The sequence below is a fragment of the Chlamydotis macqueenii genome, chromosome 12, assembly GCF_036417535.1.
Source record: "Chlamydotis macqueenii isolate bChlMac1 chromosome 12, bChlMac1.mat, whole genome shotgun sequence".
Classification (NCBI taxonomy): Eukaryota; Metazoa; Chordata; class Aves; order Otidiformes; family Otididae; genus Chlamydotis; species Chlamydotis macqueenii.
The window spans coordinates 1,886,948-1,908,087 of record NC_141567.1 but is presented as its reverse complement, the minus strand read 5'-3'; the positions used below and the strand labels follow the sequence as shown (position 1 = coordinate 1,908,087).

At 39.2% G+C, this 21,140-nt stretch overlaps 1 protein-coding gene across 5 annotated transcripts in view; it reads left to right on the top strand.

The window, feature by feature from the left end:
- The window catches only part of IQCH (IQ motif containing H), a 63,905-nt gene that overhangs the window by 26,762 nt on the left and 16,003 nt on the right, over nt 1-21,140 (top strand). For all 5 annotated transcript variants that reach the window (XM_086757308.1, XM_086757307.1, XM_086757306.1 and 2 more), the window contains 4 exons: nt 3,533-3,805; nt 5,763-5,954; nt 17,145-17,265; nt 18,828-19,114. In XM_086757308.1, the coding sequence (XP_086613434.1) occupies nt 3,533-3,805; nt 5,763-5,954; nt 17,145-17,265; nt 18,828-19,114 (873 nt within the window). The remainder of the gene's footprint in view (nt 1-3,532; nt 3,806-5,762; nt 5,955-17,144; nt 17,266-18,827; nt 19,115-21,140) is intronic.

Sequence of the window (21,140 nt, the reverse complement as noted above, 5' to 3'; positions counted from 1 at the left end):
TATTTTTGTGAAACTTTATGGTACGTTTATGTCTTTGGAGCCAATGCTTGAAGACCTGCTCTTTTTTATATATATATATTAATAACCCTATTCTAGTTAGTTTGTTGAACAAGCATTTATTATGTCATATACTGATTGAAACTGATGCCTTCAGAAGGTAAAGAAGCTTTTTATATTTCATAAATGTGTTGGTTTTCAAATGTAGTTCCATAGTAGCGTACTGTTCAGCAACACTTGCTTAGATGTATGAATCCTTTTCTGTTGAAATAGTCTGAAAACACCCACATGAGAAAAGTGCTGAGCTCTTTTGCTGTATAGGGAGAGACCCCTGAGTCAGAGCTGTCTGATAGTTTTGCCGTAGTTGAAATGAATTCTATAGCCAGGAATGTGTTCTGTTTTCTCTGAAGTTAGAGAAGAAGCATCAAGATGATATTTGTAGTTTTAGGAGCTGGCTTTCTTTAGTATTGTTCTTTTATCTGAATACTGGAAACCTTCAAGAATCACGGCTGCCTGTGCTGGGCCTTCACCTTGTACAGTAAAATTATTGGGAATGTAAATCTTTGATAAATACCAGTGATATATTTTCTGTTTAAATTGCAATTTGACAATTGTAGCTGTTTTTTCTCTGGATACTGGGTTATTTTTACAGTACTAATTACCAAATATTGGAAGCTTTAGGAAGCCTCCTACATAAAACATGCTAAAAACATAATCTAAACCACTTCATACTATGGATAAAAGATGGGCTACTAAACACGGACAGGCTGTCCAGGGATTGAAAATGTCTTTCATGGCCGATTTGGGTCACGGTGATTTGACTGAAGTAGTTTTAATGTCAAAGCAGGTTGTTTTCAGGTATGCATCTCTTGCGTTTAGCTTTCAGACTTCCAATTTATGTTGAAATATTCCAAACCAAGTTTCTTTTCCATGTGAAGAGGAAACAGCTTTGTGAAAATTTATTATGTAGCTGTGATTTACTGGGAAAAGTTAAATGCTGTGATGTAGGGAGCTAACCTTAGTTACAAGAGCTATGTGGTTCTTTCATGGCTATGGATTGCTCTGCTTACCCAGTTGTGGAATGCTGAGAAGTGTAGTTTCATTAAGCTTATATTCTTTACCATCTATTAACTAATGTGTCCAAGAAATCTGTCTTTTGAGGAGAAGAATCTGTCCTCATAACTGATCCTAGCCATCCATTAGCTTCACTGACCGTGGATTTAGCTGTCATTTTGTCTGTGTAAGGGTTAGAGCGCTAGAGGTGCTTTCTAAGCATCTCTCTTCTGGGTTATTTAGTAAAAAGCTCTTGTTGTACCTTATGTATCTAAATTTATTCCTAGTGTATGAAAGTGTGGTTTGAAGGCCACCTTAGCATGCTCCTTTGAGCAATTCTAGAAGTACACATCGCCCTTGGCCAGTTTCCTAGCTATTTTGATGGAACTGGATGGAAGGAAAAAATCTGTGGAAAAGACACCCAGACGCAGATAGCCCTGTGCCACTGCAGAGGGGAGGCAGACAGAGACTATGAGAAAGGAGCGTCTGTACACCGTTGTCCTTAGGCGTTTGCTAGCTATTAGAATGACCTCTTGTGCATCCAGGTGCAATGTGAAACACTTTTTACAAAGCGTTACGCTATCCTGATCCTCAGCTAGCAGCATATCAAAACCGCATAGTGGTAGCTTTTCTCATCATGGTGAGGCTGATGCCAAGGTCAGCATCTCTAATATTGAGAAGTTTAAAAAAAAAAAATCATCCGCCTTGAGAACCAAGAACTAGCCTTTTGGTTAACCTACTAACCATTATTCTGTGCAGTCGTGCTGGAATTCTCAGGATTCCTCGGTTCTCCTGCTTTTATCTGCTTTCACTCTTACTACTATATATCATGGCAGCTATACCACTCTCAAAGCAGGAATGAACTAGATTTTACAGCCTGTTTCCAGCACTCCTTAATTAACTGTAAAATCCATTATTGAGAGACACAAAGCAAATCTCGTCCCTACATCACCACTCATTGCCCCAGGGAGCAAGTGACCGGGGCTGGAAATTGATCCTGTTCTCTATGTGGCAGAACTCTGCCATGAGACCAACAGAACGGGCCGCCTCCCTGCTTTTATACCAGTGGTCAGGAGAAGGGAAACAAATGAATTGGAATATTAAGAATCTCAGTTTTAAAAGTGATGGAAGGAAAAAGACTCCAGGAAACTTGCTTGTTCTTTTTGCCCTTATACTTCTGTGACTCTCCTGTGACTCCCTCCCTTTTCCCCATACTTTGACAAGTATCTCGTTTCTCTGACTTATATCCTTGCTCTCCTTGCAGTATGTCTGACTCCTTTACAGAGACACCTGGCCACTTTTTGGGGCTCCGTGTTTGAAAGCACTGAGGAATTGCCTAAAGGGGATTCCTTTTGTCCTCTTCCAGGGGCTCCCCCATCTCCTTATCCACCATTGTCCCCATCCAAGTAGTGAAATCAGGATTTATACTTCAGTAACTGTGAAGGAGCATCCAGGACTTTGAAGAAAAATATTCTAGAAATCCCCAGCAAATCAAGTATTTAGGCAATCCTGAAAAGGAATACTTTCCTGATTAAGGCCTACAATAGATGAGATCTCAATCTGAAGATGATTTTCTTCTTGTTACAATTATAGTTTGTTTATGGCAATCTATTTCAGTGAATCTCTCTTGTACTGTTTCTGCACAATGTCCATCCCTATCTGTCTCAATCTCCGTGCACCTCTGTCTATACCTTTGGAAAGATAATTGGGTTATCTGCAGGCCATGCATATGACATGTTGTAGAAAATATTTTTGAGATTTCACCTACCATGACTGATGTTTTTAGTTTAAATTTAGAGGTTATGGCATCTGTCATGAACAGCTTTTTCAGCAATAGGTCTTCTTTTTTGGAAGAATTGAAAAATTCCTTCCAAAAAGTTGAAACTCTTGTACTTTAAACAACAAAAATGCTACCCTCTCCTTGAGAACTCTGCAGTTGCGTTTACAGTCGCTATCACAACTGCTGTGAAATGGAAATGTATATTCCCAGTAATTTAATGTGATCAGTGAAGGCTGTGTAAATCAAAGTGTTTGTTTTATTCGCAGAGAATCACTTAAAATACTGCTGAACTGTATGGTGAAATACATTCCCTGCTATAGGGTTTTTTCTTCATTTTTGTATTGATTTTTAGGAGCTTTAGAGTTAAACCATGCCAGCAGTGTTGCCGAGATGAATCACTATTATCCAAAGGCCACCAGCCTCTCTGCCGACTGACAGAAGGATAATTCCGCATGGATCAAATAAATACAGATGTGTAGTAATTAGTTCTATTCCCAGTGAGCCCATTTCCAACACGCTGAAGATGTGCACGATTATGGAGCCTCACCCCAACAGCTTTTATCAATTTAAACTGCTAAGCTACAGGATAGGTCATAACCCAGCCTGCTATTAATAATGTATTTATTGTGTGCAACATTAAAAATTAGGTTCATGGAATAGCAAAGAACACCTTTTAACAAGAGTGATGTTATCTTTATACAGAAGCATCACATGTGCCTAGCCACTCAGCTGAAGTACAGTCCCAAGACAATCAAAAGAATAAAAAATCTTATCGAGAGCAGAGACGCCTACATTATCGGAGGGGTTCCCCACAAAGATGATTTAGCGGTGGCTGACATGCTAAATGTGCCTATTTTAGGCTCGGTGCCAGAAGTGGCTCATCTCTGTAGTACCAAGTCTGGAAGTAAACGCATTTTTGCCAGTGCTGGTGTGCCAACCCCTCCTGGAGGATCTGACATCTACAGCAATGAACAGGTAAGCCGGATGTGGTCCGGGATGTGTCAACATGCAGACACTTATCTTCACTTGATAGGACGCAAACTTCTGCAACAATTGCAATGACTGTATTGATTAGACCCTAACTGTGTTTGAGTAAATCATGTATGAGGCTAGGTTCTTTCTTAGCTTCATCTGACCAATGAAATGCAATTTGTGTCCTAATCAGGAAGTAATACAATTTTTCTGGTCTTCTTCATGGTCTTTCTTGAGAATATGTAAGGGTGTTTGGTCCAGCTATTTCAAACAGTTTGTGTTGCTGCTCCGTGGATGAAGTTGTGGCCTCAATGAAATTGACAGGAGTTTTAACAGTGACTGAAAATAAAGCAGGGATTTCTGGGAAAATTAAGTATTTGATGAAGGGAAAATTTCTTCCACTTAGGAAGTCAGCCGATTCAAACTGAGGTTCACTGAGCATATCTGCAGCTGAAGTTTTACTTTTTATCTGGCTTATCATTGTTAAATTTGTCTGTCTTGTTAGCATGACCTGTAAGAAAAGAACAAAATATTACTCAACTAAAATTACAAGACACAAGTGTCTTGTAAAACAAGAGTTTTCTGTACTGCCATCAGTTTATATGTGTTTATTTTGCATTCAGTGCCTCAGTATTTCATCCTATAAGCTGATTTTGCAATTTGCAATGATATGTCTAAGTATGATCTGTATTGATTTTTTTAAAAAAATATTTTTATGACGGTGCTTCACCTCATACAGGAAAATAATCTGTGCAGGTATTCCTGCTTCTTAGAGAAGCTTTTCACATTGCTTTGCTTTTTGTTTTCAGTAATAAAGGTGATTAATAATCTAAGCAAAACAAATACATTGCAACTTCTATAGTAGATAAAATAAATATATGATCAGTGATCTGAAAAACACCTTTGATTTATCGGTAAATAATTTATGTGAATGTAATACTTTTGGCTCATACTACAGTGTTATGGAAGTTCTACTTCTGTTGTTTCTTTGTATGAAATATTGAGATTTTAGGTTAAATAATCAAAGCGAGGTGATGCTATGTTAAAGTAGAGTTCCATTTTTCACTTAAAGATGGCACATAATTCTTTGATTGGTACAGTCCTTTACAATATTATTGATTCTCTTTGTTATTGTAGATGAGTCATCAAGAAAAACACATTTGTGCAATTCTCAAAAGCCACAAATAATAGCATGTGGGACACACATATAATTGTGGTTTAGGTCAACATAAAAAAGAAATAAACAAAAGTCCCCAAAATTACTATGTAAAAATGTGGAAGACTCTAGCCAATGCAACAAGATCTGATAATACTTTTAGCAGGTTCAAAGGCATTTGCAGTTTCTGAGAAGCTAATTGCACCCTACACCAGCTGGGCAAAAGGCATTTTAAAGCCATTTAAATCTGTGTACATACACAAATAAATAATTAGCATTTTTATAAAGCCTGCCTGGTAACTCCTTCATACATTTATAACCACATAATGTACTCTTCGGTAGGAAAATTACACAGCTGTTTCAGCTGGTGTTAGTCTGGCACAATTGTTTCTCACATTTTGCAAATAGTGTAGTCCATCCCGTGTTATTCTCTCACGAACATTTATTGAGCGGTACTGATTATCCAAAACCTAAGATCCTGATGGGGCAAAAAAGCCTGGACAGGCAAATTCCTCTCTGCAGAATACAGCTCCACTGACTGCCAGAGGAGCTCAGTAGCCGTTTGGTAGTCTGCCCAGGTGGACTCAAGTACGAGATGAAGGCCACAGATTCTTCATCAAAAAAATGTTCAGGGTTGCTTTCGTTACTTATCCAAGGTAAGTGTAACAATACAAGCATCTCTAAGAAACAGAAACCATAGTTAGAGAATAAATTTCAAGTCCAAATATTTGAGAACTCGAAGTCTAAACTGAGGAACAATTTAATATTGTCAGTGCAAAAGATCTTTGTGTCGTTGCTCCACAGATGATTAGTGTTCTCAGCCAGCTGATCGTTGACAATATCGAAGTGCGGCGTTGGCTGTTTAAAGTGAATGATGAATCTGGAGGAAATGGCACTGCCTATTGTGATATTATTTTGCATTTGAAATGTTACCAGTGGGTTCAGAAGGAACGTCAGAGATACAGCCCTGAGATGTGGCGTAAGCAGTGGGCACATGTAAGTAACGAAGGAGCAGGGTGTCTGCTTGTTGTCGTAGCTTCTCAATAGTCCTGGGGTTCTTTCTCACAGGACATCCTTCCTCTGAGCTTTCATTTTAAGACTTTGGTAAGAGTTGGTATTACGGAGTCCAGACTAGCTTGTACAAAGCAATAGGTAACAGTAAGTCAAATAAAACAGTTAAATATTCTAAAATATAAACGAATGCCTAGCATCCAACTGTGGAATAAGCTGGATGTCATAATACTTCATTCATATGCAATAATGTGCAAATTTTACACAGTGTTTTTTATCCAAAATGAGGATGTGTAAATAAAAGTATATAGGTGCAGAACCTTATATCTACCTAGAAACTTGGAATTACTGGAATGAAGTGTTGGACTAATACAGTTGAACAATACTAATCAATTTGGAACCACGTACAAACTGATTACTTTTTAATCTTTTCTACGGATTATTTTTTCTGTACGTTTTTCCTCATTAATAACTTTAAAACCTGTTAGCTGTTTTCAGCTGTATACGACAGAACACTTGAGGTCTCAGCGATCATTGGACTCCTGCACATTTCATTACAGTGGGTGTTTAGGTAAGGAGAGAGATCTATAGATACTTAACTGAGGGGAGCAGGATAGCATGAACTCGTGCACTAGGAGATCTCTCAGAACCCACATGATTGAGAGAGGCTGTAAGATGATACATTTCAACGGCAGCAAAATCCACATGAAACTAGAGTTCATTAGTTGTGGCATTCAGAGAACTATTTGTACTTTAAATATTCATTGGTATTTAAATGTGTTAATTTCAATAAGCATTTGATATTTCTCTATATAGTGCCAAATTCATTCCTAATGTAATGGTTTTAAAGCCAGAAGGAATGTATCCAGAAAGAATTGTTTAATTTACATAAACTACTCATTATAGCTCTTTTGATTTTTTAATTCAATCAAAACTGTTTTGAAATTTTTGTTTGATTGAATTATATTGTATATTAAAATTTCAAATTGTGCTGATTACAGTTCTGCTGCATTTGACAACTACAAAATAATTCCACTTTGTAAAATAGAGCTTATAACATAAAGCTGAAGGGCTAATTTCTCTGAGCTGCTAAAGATCCCTCACTCCACACAAGTCAAGCGATATGAAGTAGAGCACTGAAGAGCCATCCCAGTGGAAGCATTGACTGGCCGCAGAGCTCGCTGGGACATAAAGCTCTCGGGATGTACCCAGATCCTGCTTCCACCATCGGAGTCAGCAGGGCAGAAGACATGGTTCACAAGGGTAGTCCTTTGCCAGTATAAATTCCCTATATAGGTGATATTACGTGGTGTTAGTATTAGCGTTCCTGTTTCTGTGCCTTTTTAATTCTCTTATGGCTAGGTGACCCTGACTAAAGGACACAGTGGTAACTGGCTTTCTTTGGTTTCCCTTTTATACTGCATTTATGTTGAGCTTTTTTGCAACCAGGAATCTACCTGTTAGAGGCACTTAATTGTAAATAGTTGTTGGAAGGTGGGAAATATATACAGATTAATAGATTTGATCTAATGTCCTAGAGTCAGCAGGAAAGCTTCCATAAATCCAGGCCAGTATTAAAGCAGGCGTTGGCAAAGCATGAAACTTGCTGCTGTGTTGAACATCTTGTTTGAATAGGTGTGTTCAAATTTTTCTGCCTTCTGAGTTTAGCCCTCTTTTGTAGAATGGAAGACCTTTTTTATATATAATGAATTGCAGTCTCCACTGAGTATTACCATAGGGAGCAGAGGATTAAAATCCTCCTTTGTTAAGGAATACCATTGTAATGATACACATTTAAACATCAAAGCATTAGTTTATGAGCACAGGCATGCTTTAATGTCCTATTACAGTATGTAGACCTGTTTCTTTTGATAATGAAGACATTGTGTCATCGGCATAGGCTGCCACATACAAAACGTATGCTGGCAGGTTATTAAAAAATTCAGCTTCTTGATGAAAGACTATCCTGCAGGCTAAGAGTACAGTGAAGACTCTCCATTCTGGTAGAATTATTAGAAATTAGAATATGACTGTAAGCACTAAATTATGTTAATACTTACAAATAGCATAATTTGCATAGCAGTTTGAGACACGATACCCAGATTTTCCTCATTGGTATGTAGTAGGCAACAGATTAAAAATAATGTAGTTTGTGAGTTTGAACTGTGTTAAAAAAAAAAAAAAAAAATCTATTCCATCTAAAAATGAGACTGATTTTAGATTCCTCATTTCAAGCATAACATTGCGCAAACAACAATGCAGGACAGGATTACTGATGTCTTTTACCTTGTTAACTTAATGCAGCCTCTGAGTTATCTGAACAATTATTTTGCAACTGCATAAAGGGTAGAATTCACAAACTATTCTGAATGTCTCTGTAAAGCCTTCATCCTACTGTGCACTGCTGAAGTCTGTCAGCATATAAAAAATCTCATCCTGCGGCCCAGATACTAATGATATTCAATATCAAGAGAACTGCTGCTTCCACAAGTGCACATTTGGCAATTGTCAGGCCGTTTGTGGAGACATTCTCCAGTGTGAAAAAGAATATCAGGATCTGGCCCCAGTGACGTGCAAAGCCATCAGTAAGTACTGAGACACCTTAGCAGTTCAATTGTATCTTGCAATGTGAACAGCTCTTGGAGGGAACAAAAAAAAATTCAGATTTTTAACTGTTTAACATATGCATGTAAGGCATGTGTGCTGTGTGAAATGCTCTTATGCCATTGTGTCACAATTTTCCAACCTAGTTTCTGTACCAATTCAAGCTTCAGTTAGTCCATGGATAGCAAAAACTGCAGTTCTGCCACTACTAGAGTAAGTGAAAAAACAATAGGGCAATGGCATGAGGGCCTGTTGGGAATATCTAGAGAAAGATATCGATAATACTTATTAACAGATGGCGTTTCAAAGTATGCTAAGAAGCTGGGTATCTCACTCCTGCTGAAAGTCACAGTTCAGTTTTTGGAAAATCTCACCTATTGCAATATGGAACCTTACTGGGTGACTGGGAGGCTGAGAGATTATCTGGGGAGTCATAGACTAGATTCCAGGGATGAGGCATCCACCACCTCTCTGGGCAGAGGAAAGATAACATCACCTTCCTGTTAGTGTTGCCTTTTTTCTTCTTTTAACAGTCTGCCTTTTACATAAATAATACAGAACTATGCAGAGATCCCATCCTCTTATATAACTGTAGAACTCTAAATAGAATCTAAATCACTAGATTAATTTACTAGTCAAATTAATTTTAGAATTATCTTTTATTACACTATGACTCTTAATTAATCACCCGGACTAGCAACACAATGTGAGTTTACCTAGGAGCAATCCTAAAGATAACAAAGATCAGACTCAAGACAAAAAAAAAAAAGGGATGTCTGGAGATAAAGAGGAAAAGAGCTGAAAATGCCAGAATAGAACAAGATACAGAAAAACAAGCAACAAACATTCTCTCAATAAGCAATCATAATTGGCCATAGCTACACAACCATTTCAAAACTCTCCATTAAATATCTGTTGTAGAAGAAAAAAGCGATTTAATGCGCTTGTGCAACCTACTGTTTTAAATGTGAGGGTTTGAATCTTACTGCCTCCAGTTGTGTCACAGTATTTAGTCACGATTTCTTTTCCTTATAGACTATATCTTGGTTAATTCACTAAATTGTGTAAGAAGATATCAAAATTGTTTTAAAAGGTGAGAAATCTGGAGAATCAAACTTTTGGCCTGAGTTGCGTAAAGCAATATTCAGCCACCAGTTGCAGGATTTTGCATTGATTGCTATTGGAAAATTACAGTTTCAAATGCCAAGATCAAATGCTGCAAAATGCTGGCTGTTCATTTATATTAAATTTTTTTTGGTCAACTTTCAAAAGTCCTATAATAAATAACAGATAAACTTTGTGATTATGTGATAATTGGGAATAGTGGTGAGCAGATTCTTCACTGGTTGAGTGAATTGCATTCCTCAAAAGAAACCTGAAGGTTACATACCATGTCTTGTTTCTTTACTGAAGTAAGGAATTCAGAGTAAAGAGCACGTGCGTATAAATAGGTCAAAACAAAAGTAACTATAATACTGCCAAAGACGTCATTTTAGAAACACGGCATTGCCAGCCCACTGCCAGTTCTGACTGTCTTTGAACTCGGTGTAGCTTCCGAACACTGGTTTTTCCCTTTCTGCTCCCCATTCTCTCTTTCATCACTCCACTCACCTTTTGCAAGGCCACCAGCTTTGTTGTAGGGCAACACTACCAATACTACAGACACTGGAATAAATCGCAAACAATTGAACTGGTCTTGGTGTAACACCTAAAGTCTACCCAGGGGGTTCTTAAGCAAGTAGACTTTGCTGCTGTTTTGTACAGACGCAATTGCAGGGGTGATAATTTTTTTAGCCTGAAGAGGGCTGGAAATTCTGACAGATACACCCAAGATCCATTTACAGCATTTTGTCAGGCTTTTAAAATTTCTCCTAGCTGATATGATGTTTAATAGGAAAAGAGAAAGAACCCAAAGACTTAAGGAAGAAATTGATTACCGATAAAGCAGTACAGCTGCAGGTTTTTCCTGGTACGGGCAGAGCTCTGTCAGCAATATATCCTAAATAGTTTAAATATTCACTGTATCTGCAAACAGTCCGTAGTGCTCTTATTCAGTTTATTAATATAGCTGGGTGTCTGCCCTGGAGATGTTTCAGGTGATGCTTAAATCCGAAGTAAAATAAAGCATGGTAATTGTGTCCCCTGGTTAAATTAAAGCCATGATACCCATCCTACGGCTCGCAATAATCCGATATGCAAGCTGTTGGTTTGTATGTCCTATTGATTTAATATGCTTCTAATCAGTACATAAAGCTATAGGCCTGCAGTGTTAATTTTTCATATGCTTACAAAGTACCCTTTGATTTTCTGTCACGCGTTAATTACAGTGTTTTGCCATTAAATAGGAAGCTTTGTGTAAACTAATTACTAGGTAATCATTGTCTACCACAAGCGTGCTGTTTGTACCTTTTATTTTATTCTAAAAACGCGCAGATCTCGCAGTCTGGAACCACTATACCTTCCAGCCATTAGCTCTCACTAATTCATAGCATTATTGTGGTAAGATTGTAGGAGTTGTAATTGTTGTGGTATCAGTGCTGTTAATTACCGGAGTAAACAGTTGAAATGGTGCCAAGGTCTATTGTACAAGGCAGAGGAAAGGAGGTTTAAATGTTACTTCCACCATCTGGGGACTGGAGTAGAGGCAAATGCTAGCAAACAGCAGTGAGGCAATATCAGAACTTCAGCTCCAGGGTTTTAGGCCATATGGATCCAGAATATTTTGAATCAATTGAATTTAAGTGCCAGTTTGTGGCAATAACAGTGTGGAAGGAAAGAATAAAGCAAGAGCACTAAAGAAATCTGAAATCCGTTAATGTTATCGCAGCCAATAAAATGCCTGCTTGGATTATTTTTAAAATGTTTATTTTGCTAAAATCCAAAAAGTAACACATAGGCAACTCTAAGAATAAAAGAAGTTTAGCTGTGTGTTGTTTGGGAAATGCAATGCAGGTTTTGTCTGACAATTCCTTTAGCATTACAGCTCAGCAATTTAGATAAAATTCCTGGGAAGTGACTTTGGATTATCTATATGATGTGGTTTTTGGTTTTTTTTTGAAATTGCATTTTCGGAGTTGATTAGAATCCTTTATTTAGAGATACAAGCCAGAAAGGGAGGGCAAGTGAACAAAAGTGAAAAAAAAATGTAGAAATTGAAATAGGGAAAAATAATTTAATTAGGAAAATCTTATTAATCTGAGGGCATCTGAATTGCTTGTGCATTTGCAGAGGTCTAATTAAAATACAGAAAAGATGCATTCAAATATTGCTTATCTAATTTTGTAATGAGGATTAACATCCCAATGTCCTGAACTTAAAAATGGTGCATTTGAAATAAACATATGTTTTTTTTTTTTAAAAAAAAGAGAGATTTTATTTTTAAAATCATGACAATTATGTTATGTTTTCTTCTCTCTGAAGGTAGATGTGGAGAACCTTGAAAAATGAAGGCTGCAACCTCACAAAAGACGTGCTTTTATGTATAAAATAGCAACACACATGGAGTATTTTTTTTGGATTAAAAAAGCAAATTATTTTTTAAAATTGTCTCAAATTAACATGCAGCGCGTAAACACGCAGAATTATTTCACAAGCTCATACAGCTTTCTGTCTGATTTTTGGTAGCTCAGGCTGTAGTGATTTTATATTTCGTTTCCCTGTGTGTGTTTTTTCCGATGTGACATCTACGAAGAAGGAATATCGCACCATCCTGCTGTTGCCAGTTTAGGAGTGTTCAGAGCAAACAGAAAGGATCTCTCTTTCTAAACAATCCTGGTTTATTTATTTTTTTATTGGTCTGTTAGCAGATGTTGAATCAGTTCAGGGCACAATGTAAACATGTGCTTTTCAATAGGGTATGGTAAGTAGCAAAGTATACAATGAAGGAAGCGATTGGGAAAGGTTTTTTGGATTAGGCCAGTGGGTTGGGGTTTTTTTCTGCCTTTTTTTTTTGTGTGTGTTTATATGTAGTTGAATTTAGAATCAAAAGAAGTGCTTGATCTTTATATATTGAAATCCTCAGCGTGCAGAGCGACAGCATGAGCCAGAAGAGAAAACCATGGCCCCATGTGGTGTGAAAAAAGGAACAGCAGTTTAAGTGCTGGAAAGTTGAAAGAGAACTAACCTCCTTGTTCTTGTAGTCAAGGAAAGTGGCTGTTTTGTGCTTTTGTATTGAAGCATAGCATATGTGCCTCAGTTTGACAAAAAGCCTCTTGAGTCAAAGCAACCCTCGTCCTGCGTGCTGATCCAAAGCGAAGGCCGTGGTAATGAGGGCCGGGCTCTCGGGAAGCAGTGAGTAGATAATACTGCATAAGTGGAGAATTCTGTGCGCCGTTTTCGCCATTCGACTTAATGCAAGTCGCAGCCACGGTGAATCGCTTGCCATCCAGCTGAAATGGGCCATTAGCTATCAGGGAAAATTGTCTTTGCTACTTTCAGCAGATGGAGCAAATATTTTACAAAGCAATTTTACATACAAAAAACATTTGTGTTACTTGGTAATGATGGCTGTTTTACATGATGGTGCCTTCTATCAGAACGTACTTTTCCAGCTCGTGGAAGGCAAAATTGGCGCTTTTTAATTTTAATATTTGCAGTTAACAATTAAATGCCTGGGCTTTAAATCAGGTTGCAAACTTTAAGTAGATTGGGCATTCAGTGTATCGCTTCCAAAAACATTTCCATTTTTATAAACGTCTCGGATTGTTTTGTCCAGTGCAGTAGATTGTGCTTCTGGCCAGCGTGTACCTGTCTGAGTTAGAAAAAAATGTCAAATCAGTGTAATTTGCAAAATAGGAAATAACAACAGTTGTTTGGACAGTCAGACTGCAGTCACTGGACTCTTCCAATTTTGCCACGTTCGCTGGTGTCGCTGAGAACGTATGAATAAGCTGGGCTGGACCAATTCACATCAAGGCAGCTGGAATAAGTTATCATAGCTCCACTGATCGCAATATAAAGGATATACTGTGTAAATGGTATGAATTGTCACGGTGCCACTGAAGTGGCATAAATTGCCGTAGCTTCATTGACTTCAGCAGAGATGTGGCAGTTTGTATTGCTGAGGATCTGTCTGCTGATTTTATTCTTTTCTGGCCCAGTCAGCTTTACTTATTTGGAGTTACTTTCTTCACTCTATTTGCTTGCAAAGTCTAAATAATTTCCTTTCAATCTGATTTTTAGCTAAAAAGGCCCAAGTCTTTCTCATGCAATCTGCTCTGCAGCTTCTTTCTGTCCCCAGGTCTTTCTTCCTATTTCAAAGTCTATTTCTTCCTTCTGTTTATTTACTTTTCTTCTCAACAGGCTTTTCCTTTGACTGATCTGTCCTGAGTAGATTTCCTACCAGTGCCTTCAACATATGCCACGTTGGGTCCTAATTTTTTGTTGCAAGTGCCATTCCAAGAAAGCCTTTCAAAATTCAGCTTGCCGAAGGGTGAGAAACTATTTTATATTGTGGGGTAAAAAGGTGTAAATTTTTTTTGTGTGTTTGTTTATTGTTATAAAAAGGTGCAAAACAGATTTGAGTAGATTTAATGATTTGTACATGGCATAAAGAGTACTTGGGCTGCTCCTTTTTTACTTGGTACTAAAAAACATCAGCTGAAGAGTTTGAACAAATGCTCCCTGTTTCTGTTGAGCCTATGATTCTGAATTGGTTTGTGCCACATCAAGAGATAAAACATTGGTAAGCTCTGCTGGAGATACCGTCCAATTTAAATGAAATTAGCCTACTGAGCACTGATCCTTTTAAAAGGTTTGACTTCATAAGTGGATGTTGGATCCGGGCTTGAATTTGCCTACTAAAACTCCCTATAATCAGGATTATTGCCTTTTTAGAGCTTACAGTTGCAAAAAACCTTCAACTAGAATTCCAGGTGCTGATCCTTAAAAAGCGGTTGCCCGACTCCCTTCTGTGAACACCGTGATTATCTAGGCATTACTTGGTAAATACACTGTTACGTTGGGTTTGATCTCAAGAACATTTTTCAGATTCCTTGAATTAGTTATTTCTTTAAAAAACCCTGTCTTCTTTCTGTAAGACGACTGGTTTTGGTGCACGCATCCTTGACAGTCAGCGAGTACCGGGGGTGCTTTGAATGGCAGGACGCTCCCGAGCCGGGCACCGTGCATCTGCGTTGCCCTGACAGATGTTTTGCGTTCATCCTGCGTGCGGGTCCCCCTCAAATGCTATTTGACCTCATTTAAGCAAGCAACGCGGTTTGCCGAGGAAGTACAACGGTCTTGCCTGTCTAACGTCCACCATATGGACAGCCAGTAGTAGCATACAATGTTACTCTATGGATGAGGTGTATGGAGATTCTGTGTCTCTGTTTCTGAGCCAGGTGCGCGTGGCTCAAACTTCCAAACTTCAAAGTTTGGAAGTTCTGCTTGATTTTGCACCCGCTTTAGGGAGCTTTTTCACAGCCGTGTGCGATCCTCAAAACCAACTCCCTGTAAAAGGAGATACTGCTGTCCCCAGCACTGTTCCGTGGAGCTGGCACAGCTGCCCTTGTATCCCTCGGAATTGTTGCAGTGGAAAATCGTGTCCCAGTTCACATGCTTACACTTCAATTTTTACTTTTACAAGCTTGGTCACAGCACTCTCAAATGCTTCTACACATCCAGCAGGGATTATTGGTTTTTTCCCCAGTAATTTATCAAAAGCTTTCAGGCAGCTATTGCATACCTCTTTTGCTTGTTTCTTTTTATATTTCCATTTAAATCTCCTGATACCCAAAGCCTGTAGTTCTCAGGGATGAGACCCCGTGTCACAGAGGAATCACTGAATGCACTGGCAGGTGCAAACTGTTTTGTAGGTCAGCAGCTCCACAACATCCATCATGGCTCCCAGCCTCTCTCCAAAGCTGCGTTTATTTTCACTATGCATTGAAACATCTGATCTTGTGACTTCTTAGCTAGGCAATATTTCAACGCAAAAACAAACCAAGACAAGGCCAGCTGACGCTTGCTCACTGCACTGTTGGTTTAGTCAGCTGAGCTGTCCAGAACCTAAATTCCTCCTTACAGCTTGTACGGAAATGAGCAGTGTAAGACCTGAGTCTGGGTAGATTCTGAACTTGGATCTCATGTTTTATGTGGTCCTTTGTTTTCCCCATAAGATTAAGGTTGTGCTGCTTAGTATATTGATATACTGACTAAAACAAATTTAAATGTGTTTTTCTGAGATATTTAAAGTCAACAACATACTGTTCTCCTTAGCATATGATAGGAGCCCACATAGCCTGGATCAGCATCGCTATCTAAGCACCTCAACATTTTTAAAGCATTTTTTTTTTCAATTCCATGTGAGGCAGGGACAGCAATTGTCTCCCTTTCATGGCTGGGCAGCTGAGGCACAGACAGAGTTTCACTTTCCCGAAATCTCACAGGCAGACTGCATTCAGGAATAAGATATATCCAGGTCTCCTATATGCAAAGTTGGTACCCTAGTCATTGCCCCATCCTCCTTCTCACTCGTTCTGGTAGATAAATCACAGTAAGCTGATTTTTAATTTGTATTTTTGGTTATGTCACATTGTGCACTTCATGACAAAGCCCATCTCTTCAAGCTGACTTGTCTGGAAAAATAGATTTTTTTTTTTTTAATTTTTTTTTTTTCTTCCCCTGTATTCTTAGATGTTAGCCATAAGGTTTTGTCATGTTTCTCCAGAGCTCAAGATAATACGGTTGTGGCTTAGGACATTGGCAAGATCAGAGGACAGCTGGTCATCTTCTGAAGCAGGGGATGCTGAAGAGGGAGGGTGTAAAACAGAAGGAAAGAGACCCCGGGGAAGCAGGCGGATGCTTCTGAAGCAGCAAGGAAAGGAGCCTGAAGCAATAGAGTCAGGGTCCTTGCACTTTATATGCTTGTGTACTTCTGGGACATTTTTGAACAGTAAAAGCAATGCAGTCTCTGTATTTAATGGGGTTGTTTTGTGTGTGTGAAAATATAGTACAGAATTTGAAACTAGGGAAAAGCTAGTTTATCTCCTATAGTATGACTGATCAAATTCTACCCAAAATAGAGGCACAAATACTCTTGTGAATTTATGTTGCAGATCGGAGAGTGTAAAAGGATACCTCCTGCTTTAGAAATGCTTTTGCTTGATTATTCCTCCTTCTCCCTTTTTTAATAACTAAAGAGTGTTTGGGTTGATATGACAGCTTAGACATAGTCAGTAAAACTATTTCTGGCCTACGTGACTATTCCAGTATGCTCAGTTTCAAAATATAAACAACGTAGAAATTATTGACTGCTGGTATTGATCCTGAAGCAGTTACCAAGTGCTTAGTATTTTCAGTTGCTAGATCAAATTATTGATATAAATTATAAAGAAATAGATGCTATACTGAAGGGGGGGATTGTCTTTCAGAGAAAGACAGTTTTCATAGAAGGGAAGAGTGCTAAGTAGAAAAATTAAAAAAGGCTTCCTGACTGTGGGTAAACAGTAACCACATTTTTTTTTTTTTTTTTTTTTTTGCCTGTTGGAGGCCTGGTTTTTAATCACCCCACAAGCAGTTTTCATTTCTGTAGTAAAATTGCTTGTGGTTCTATTTAATTTGTTTCTGCAGGAGCCAGCTTTGGTGAAGATCTCCCAGGAGCTGCCAGGCCTTTTAGCACAGCACGTACAGCCAGTCAATGAGAAACGATTCCCTACATGGAAAAAATTCCTCCAAACATTTCTTAGTCAAGGTAAATAAGACTGCAAAGTCGCTGTTAAGTGTTATAAGGGGTAATTATACCATATTGTATGCCATTTTCTTGTTAATCTCAGGCCCATTTAAAAATTTATCTCCTTTTATTTCTCCATTATGCTTCAAATGTTCATTTACAAATGAATTATAGTCAATTATTCTATCATTCATATGTCCCATCCAAGCATTTAACCCGTATTAATCCTGGATTACCTTTCTTGCATTATTCCGAATCAATAAGCACCAGCCCATCCTGGGTTACTGTACTGGAGGCCATCATGTTTCACAAAAGGCTTTAGGCAACGCTAGCATGTGAGTTTGCATGTAGGTAAATGTGAGAACATTTAATTTTTGTTAGGTGTTAGTGAGCAAACATCTACAAGACTTGCTTTTCCATCCCATAGGACTAGGAAGGAAGCTGTATGTAAACTCTGGATGCTACATACATACATTGCATAAAGGGAAATGTGCTCATAATGTTTAGCTGGATAGGTTTTTTTTTTGTGTGGTGCTGTGTCCTCAGCAGGGCTTCCTGCATTAAACCCACTCACGGCACCTTTGGCTCAAAGCTGGCTGGTACCCACCTGGCCCAGAGCTCAGCAGTGAGCCCGCGTTTGTCCGTAAGAGGCCATGCAGATAAAACCCTTCTCTGATACTGCAAATCAGTGTATCTGTGAGCGGGCTTTGCACAGACATGTTAACATCCTACATTTGTACGCCAAATTTGGGAGGAAAAGATGCAGTGTTTGTCACGGAGTGGTAAATTTCTGTGGTGATCCTGCCCTGCCGTTGTTTTGTATGATATAAAATGCATGTATATGTTTTATACATTCCATTACCTGTGCAAGAGACAAAAAGCTTTGAAAGTATTTTTTGAAAAATAATGCCTGTTAACATATATAGTATCAATTTTTATTATACATTAGTTTATCTTAACTAAATGAGTTATGGCATTATATGCAGAAAAAGGCAAATCCAGAATGCCAACCTTTTTTCTTTGTGATTTTTTCCTATGGACAACCATTCTAGAAGTTTTGACAGCTTTTCTAGCCCCTCCCATCTACGTACCAAGTTCCTCCCGAAAGGCAGATCACTTATTTCAGACCGTTGTATGGAAGGGAAGCTCCAGGATTAGTTAGCAGCAGGAGACACCACTCCCCCAAAGTCCCAGTATGGCATTTCACTGCTGTTCTGGGCCTGTCGTTGAGGTGGGCTGCAAGACAGCCCAGGATTCATTCATACTACCGAAGAGCATATTCCTCCAGTCAGACAGACATATGATATATCCAGTTTGGAACTGCTTGCAAAGCATCTGCAGCTTCAGAGCTGCTGGATGAACTGTACAGTGCTACAGTAGAGGAGATATCTTCTTTCTCTTGTAAGAGATTCATGGGTTCTAGCTCTGCTGCTCACATTACATTTATTTACTTGCATCTCCGTAGCAGTCCTCCCTGCAATGTCTGAGCACAACAGGAGCTGGATGGTTTCACTCGGTGCACTCTGAAGAGCCTCACATGTGAATCTGATTGCTAGCCTAACAGCTAATTCATTTCTTACTAGGTGGTGTGATAGAAGCCTTCCCGCTCTCAGAAAACGTCACAAACCTTACGGTGGATATGCTGATAGAGCCAACGGGCAAGATAAAAATAGTGTCATCTGGAGACCAGCTCCACGCTGACGGCCCTCTGCGATCATCTGGCACCACCATTCCGCAGTGTTCTGTTGATCCAGCAGTTCTTAATTCATTCTGCTTAAAAATTGGAGAAACCTGTAGATCTAAAGGAGTGCTTGGTTACTTCTCAGTTGATTTTGTCACTTTCGTCCATCCACAAACGATGGAGCAGCAGGTGAGTGGGGCAGATATGTTACTTCACGCTGTTCTCCTGCGATCAATAAATGTCTGCTTTCTACTTGATTTGAACAGATATCAGTAGAAAGTTTTTCTCTTTTGAACAAACTTTATTTCTAAGCAGTGAGGCACATGGAGGCAGGTGAAGCACATGGTTACTCTAACAAGAGCGTAAAATTTAGATGTGATCTGACAAGTGGACCTGAGGAACCATTTTCATCAGCCTGAAGAGTAACAAAGCCTGCAGGGCTTCTTTCAAAGTTGAGGGATAAGAAAATAGTATTTGCATTTCTTCTAAAGACTTTTTCTCCCCTAAAATAAGTGCACTCTGCATTAAGCTGTCAATTACAGGTGATAGCCTTACGGCTAAGATGTTTAAATGATTTTAGTTTCAAAATGTTCTGAATCTCTTGTATTTTGCTCTGTAAAAATAATTACAGAGATTATTGTACTCTTCAGTAAAACAATGTCTCCGTAAGAATGCAGATTTGAGGATGAATCTGAAGAAGAGGGGATATTGACAATTTCTGATAGCAAACAGGATGGTAGTGATGAACAATTGGGTTTACATCATGATGGCTAATTTAAGTAGAGGTAATGGAAAGCAGTCCAGTTATCATGTCTCAGGAAGTTACAGCCCTGGGTCAGGAGTTACTGTCTCTTAGCTGGTACAGAGCAGCTGCCTGTGGGATATTGGTTCATTGTGGATGAAAAGGAAAACATGTTCATTCAAACCACTTCTGCTCCCCATTTGGCTTTTAGAATGTCTGAGAGAAGAATTTTCTGCATGAAAGATAAATGTGATCTCACACTGGACGCAAAATTATCCCCCAACATCAAAACAGAGCCTGAGGTCAATGTGTGGCATGTGCGTGTGGTTAAAGATATCGTTGCAGGGACTGAAATGAACCTGCATCGCTTCCCAGATGTAGGGGCATGGGAGCAATGAGTGTGGTGCTTTTACATCATCTCACTTGAGGGGCAGTAACGTCTTCATTGTGCTCATGCGATAGCTTAGGCTGTTCATCTCTAGCATAAATGTTCCTGTGGAATTCCCTCGGTAGATCCTTGTCCTAACGAGTCTTCCACGTGGGCTACCAGGCTCCTGAGTGTTCTTGCTGAGCCCTTTTGGTCTGTCAAAGCTCTGAGGCTTCCTGCATGCCTGGTATCGGGGGCAGTATGTGAGAGCAGAGCAGTGCAAGGCACCATTCCAGCTCCTATCCTACAGCCTGAGGCCACACAGCACTTTCTGCCGCAGCGCAAAATGTGTGCATGGTAGTTTGCTTGCTTCAGAGTATTTCAGAATACCTTAGCAGAAGATCAGCAGATCCAGGTGCTGTGTGACTCATTGGGAAATTCAGTTTTACAGCAGCGTCTGGCCGTGTATCATACTTCTTCCAGTCCTGAAAACATCATTACCATGGGCACGTTAACTGCAGGCATAGGTTGCACTGATGTGAGGAGAGATGAGTGGCCTTTTGAGGAGTCTAGACTGAAGAGTACAGCATTTTAAATAACGATATTCTGAGGTGAACACCTTGAATTACCTAGAAAATAAAATGCTGGTAGGAAGCCAGTGGGGTTTTGGAGAGCTGGAGCACTGTGTGACTTACGTCAGGTAAAACTGAGCAGAATGGAAGGGACTAAATAAATGCTTTCTCATGGAATCCTGCCCAGGAGAGTCTTTTGACGGATGACTAATGGAGTCTTTTTAAAAAAAGGTAAGATCAGAACCACTCGAGTGACCTTAGTCCTCCCTGCCAGAGTTTACAAGCCTATCAGCAAAACCTCGTCGTCAGCTGGATCAGAACTTTTGACAATGTAAGTAATCTAATAAATCAAGGCAGCAGAAGGGCGTTGGCTCCGGAATCTGCCGTTGCCTACGATGGATGGCAGGGAAGCAGAGGAGGGGTGGCCACTGTCCCTTATAACGCATAATTGAACTGAGAAGTGATGGAGGATGTTGTCTCAACGCGCACAGCTTTCAGTGCCAAGGAACAAGTAGGGAAGAGAACGGATTTAAA